Source organism: Lolium rigidum, chromosome 4 (genome assembly GCF_022539505.1).
Source record: "Lolium rigidum isolate FL_2022 chromosome 4, APGP_CSIRO_Lrig_0.1, whole genome shotgun sequence".
NCBI lineage: Eukaryota > Viridiplantae > Streptophyta > Magnoliopsida > Poales > Poaceae > Lolium > Lolium rigidum.
Window position 1 is genome coordinate 203,181,270 of NC_061511.1, and position 3,830 is coordinate 203,185,099.

The 3,830-nt window shown below is 45.2% G+C and overlaps 1 protein-coding gene across 1 annotated transcript; it reads left to right on the forward strand.

Annotated features, from left to right (window-relative positions):
• Nucleotides 1-379: 379 nt before the first annotated feature.
• LOC124649135 (calcineurin B-like protein 4) lies at nt 380-1,788 on the forward strand. Its single transcript, XM_047188802.1, has 7 exons — nt 380-553; nt 649-731; nt 812-980; nt 1,073-1,125; nt 1,238-1,318; nt 1,418-1,530; nt 1,698-1,788. Exons 1-7 carry the CDS (start codon nt 454-456, stop codon nt 1,735-1,737), a joined length of 639 nt encoding a protein of 212 aa, XP_047044758.1. The 5' UTR covers nt 380-453; the 3' UTR covers nt 1,738-1,788.
• Nucleotides 1,789-3,830: the final 2,042 nt, after the last annotated feature.

Sequence of the window (3,830 nt, forward strand, 5' to 3'; positions counted from 1 at the left end):
CAGCGGCTGTCGGCAGAACCCTATGCCGACGGCCGCTCGCCTGTTGCGTGTAGTGTGTTGAAATGACAACTTGTATTTCCGTGTTCGTGTTTCCCATGCACCTAATGCTTTGAAAAGGTAGAATCACGCGAATAAGAGAAGGCCTGAATCTTCAGAGAGTGGTGGTAGGGTGAAAGGTACCATCGATGAAAAGGACACGTTAGGCCATCATGAAAGGACGAGGAACGAACGAAACTGGCAAATCTCCCGTGACAGGGCAAACAGCGAGCACCCGTACGTTACGTAAGCCGGAAGATGGAACCACTCGAAGCATGGTGCGCTATCGTCTACATATACTCCGTGGCCCTGAGGCCAACACCTTCGGGAATTCGTGCTCGGCTTAGCTTCCCGGCCACATCGTCTAGCTCTAGCCGGCCTGGCCGCCTATCCATCAATCCATCTCCGGAGCAGGCAATGGGCTGCGCTTCGTCTTCGGTGGCGGCGTCGCCGTCGAGTCGGTCCGCTCGTGCGCCCGGCTACGAGGAGCCCGTCGTCCTCGCCTCCCAGACCTGCTGTAAGCACGCGTTCCCAAGCTCCTGCTTCTTTATAGCATCGGTTTTCCTCTGCATGCAACTGAACTGAAACGTTGCGGACGTTGTTGTGTGGCAGTTACGGTGAACGAGGTGGAGGCGCTGTACGAACTCTACAAGAAGCTCAGCTTCTCCATCGTCGGAGACGGCCTCATCCACAAGGTAACGCACATCTTTCCATCCGATCTCCTACAGCAACAATTAATGGCGTCGTCTCCCGGTCTGATGGTATCCCGGTGCAGGAGGAATTCCAGCTCGCCTTGTTCAGGACCAGCAAAGGAGCGAATCTCTTCGCCGACAGGGTGTTCGATCTCTTTGACCTCAAGCGGAACGGTGTCATCGAGTTCGGGGAGTTCGTGCGGTCGCTCAGCACGTTCCACCCAAAAGCGCCTGAATCGGACAAGACTGCGTGTACGCATGCCTAGAAAACCATCTTCTGATACTTTGTCTTCGCTGTCGATTTATCTACTTGTCCTAAGAAATTGCTTTCATTCTCTTTGCAGTTGCATTCAAATTGTACGATTTGAGGGGCACGGGCTACATCGAGAAAGTGGAGGTAAATTCGTAGTGTTTTTTTTTTTTTTTGACATAAGTAAAGTTGTAGTGTTGTGCATGCACTGTGCTGAATTTAACGAGTAGCTAACTGATTGCCTCAACTGCTGACACAGCTCAAGGAGATGGTCTTGGCAATCCTGGACGAGTCGGACCTACTCCTTTCGGATAATGCTGTAGACGCAATTGTCGATAATGTAACTAACAAGATACTACTACTTCTCTACAAGTATTTTGTCCTTGCGGTCTATTTTCTTCCTTCTAACATGCCCTGTGTACTGCTCCTGGGCTGTCAGACATTCAGTCAAGCCGACTCCAATGGCGATGGCAGGATAGACCCCAAGGAATGGGAGGAGTTTGTGAAGAAGCACCCAGCATCACTAAGGAACATGTCACTTCCGTATCTCCAGTGAGTGGTCCATCATCATGTTGATCTATTCTTGACTGCCCACTGCCAGTGTTCTTGCTCTAGCCAGACCATAGAGCTAGCATGTAATATCTTTTAATGTTCTTGCCCTTTATATTCCATGTGATTTTATTAATCCTCCTTTTGTTGTCGTTGTTGTTGTTGTTCAGGGACATAACCATGGTGTTTCCGAACTTTGCAGTGCGGTAGTGCACTCTCGGGTGTCAAAATATCCGGTGTGATCGGCAAATTAACAGGCACAGCTACCAATACCTGGCTGGAGGTGATGCATTCACAAGCGACCAGCAACTCAAAGGATGGAACTAGAAGAGGAGAATGGAAGAAAAATCTGATAGCTGCTAAGCACCTATCAGATAACACCAGAAACTTATTTTCTGCTTATGGTTAGTGTAGATTAATTGTAGCCCCCCGCAAAAAAAATAGTGCAGATTGTAGTGGTCTGACAAGCATCTGTCCTTTGTCAATCTAAAACAAAAAAACAAAAAAGAATCCTCAGAGCAAATGTTGGTCTTTTTAAATAATGGAAGAACAACTTTGGCTTATGCCGTCTTGTACAATTTTCTGTATCTTCTCAAGCAACCATTAAAAATAACTATTTCTTTTTCTAAGTCACTCGATCAAACTTGAATGATATATTTTCATTTGAATGAAAATGGAGCCCGGGAGAGATCCATTTTCATCTTTAAAAAATAAAATTTGAAGGAAAGAGATAAGAAAATCTTGGCATGATAGCTATCAACTTTTGATTGAAAAGAACTATTACATTTCTTAATCGACTAAGCCGAACCCTCTCGTTCTTATAGTACACAGTAGAACTCTTGTTATTGTTCAAAAGAAAAGGAAATAATGGGCATGTCAAAAGTAACTGACTCCCTCCGTTCTAATGAATAAGGCATATAAATTTAGTCAAAAGTCAAAATCCTCCGAATTTGACCAATGTTATAGAACAAAATATGAACATTAACGTTATCAAATCAACATTAGTAGATTCAGCGTAAGATATGTTTTCATAACATATTTGTTTAATGTTGTAGATGTTTATATTGTCTTCTTGATATTTCGGTAAACATAGTAAGCTTTGATGACTAAATTTCTATGCCTTATTCATTTTAGCAGAGGTATCCTAAGTTTAATGTTTGTGGTCTTTTTTCCAGCAGCAAGGGGCCGCAGTTATTTACTTTTAGTACTCCCAGAATCTTATACTGTAGATCTAATATCATGCATAACTGCATGCACCGACCAATACAACCAAAATGCCGATCTAATGAAAGAAATTGAACATTTATATCCAACACCGAACCGGTGCATGTCCCATGCTTGATTCAGGTGAGTCTAATTCTTTTTTTTAGATGAGGTGGGTCTAATTCCAACACCACGTATATATGTTTACAAAGCAAATCGTCCTATCCCTTGTAATAAAAAACAACAAAAACTGTGACAAATCAAGCTACTGCATGCACGGCACAACGCTACGAGGCATGCAGCCATGAGCCATGCATGCACCATGGAGTAGTCGATCGACGAGATGGAGACTCCGTATCGGCCGGTCCAGCAGCGTGAGTGCGTGACATATCCTACTGGGCACTGGCCGACCAGAACATTGGGTAAAGGTCACTATTTTTGAAAAACGCTTGCTTTCGGGCGACCGATCCCGTGCGCGGAATCGGTCCCTCTCGCTCGCTCGGCTCTGTTTCCCGCTAGAGCCGCCCCTCGTGCGCGCACAGCTGGCCACCTTTTTTCTGCGTCCAGGTTGATACGTTCGCATGCAGCTCCATTGCATGCTCACCTTTTTCCCTGCGCAGCTGCCTGCCTTGCATGTACCTCACATGGTTGGACCCACGGCTGCTGTAGCTTTTTGGCCACTTGTGCTTGGTTATGTACTACCACGTTCACATGGAGTACTAGTGTACTAGCACACCAGGATGGAGAGATATGGCCTGTTAGGCTAGCATTCATCTAGCTGAAGTTGTAATATTGTCAAGCCTAGCTAGCTACTCATCGTATTTCTTTAATTTGTATCGTGGTGCTATAAAATGCGACTGATTTAAAGGTTTCATGTTGTCTTTTATTGAAAGTCGGCGTCTCGTTTGTGTTTAGTTGCAAACACTTGCAAAAGCAACATGCTCAACTTTTGGTGCACGCTAAAAATGTTGGCATTTAACTCTTACGAGGCTCTGGTGAGCCGTATTGGTCGACGGGGGCCTAGCTGGGCGAGGTCGGTGCTTCAACGAAAGGTTAGATTTTCATGGATTTTCGATGTTGCAAATGTGTATCCAAATTGT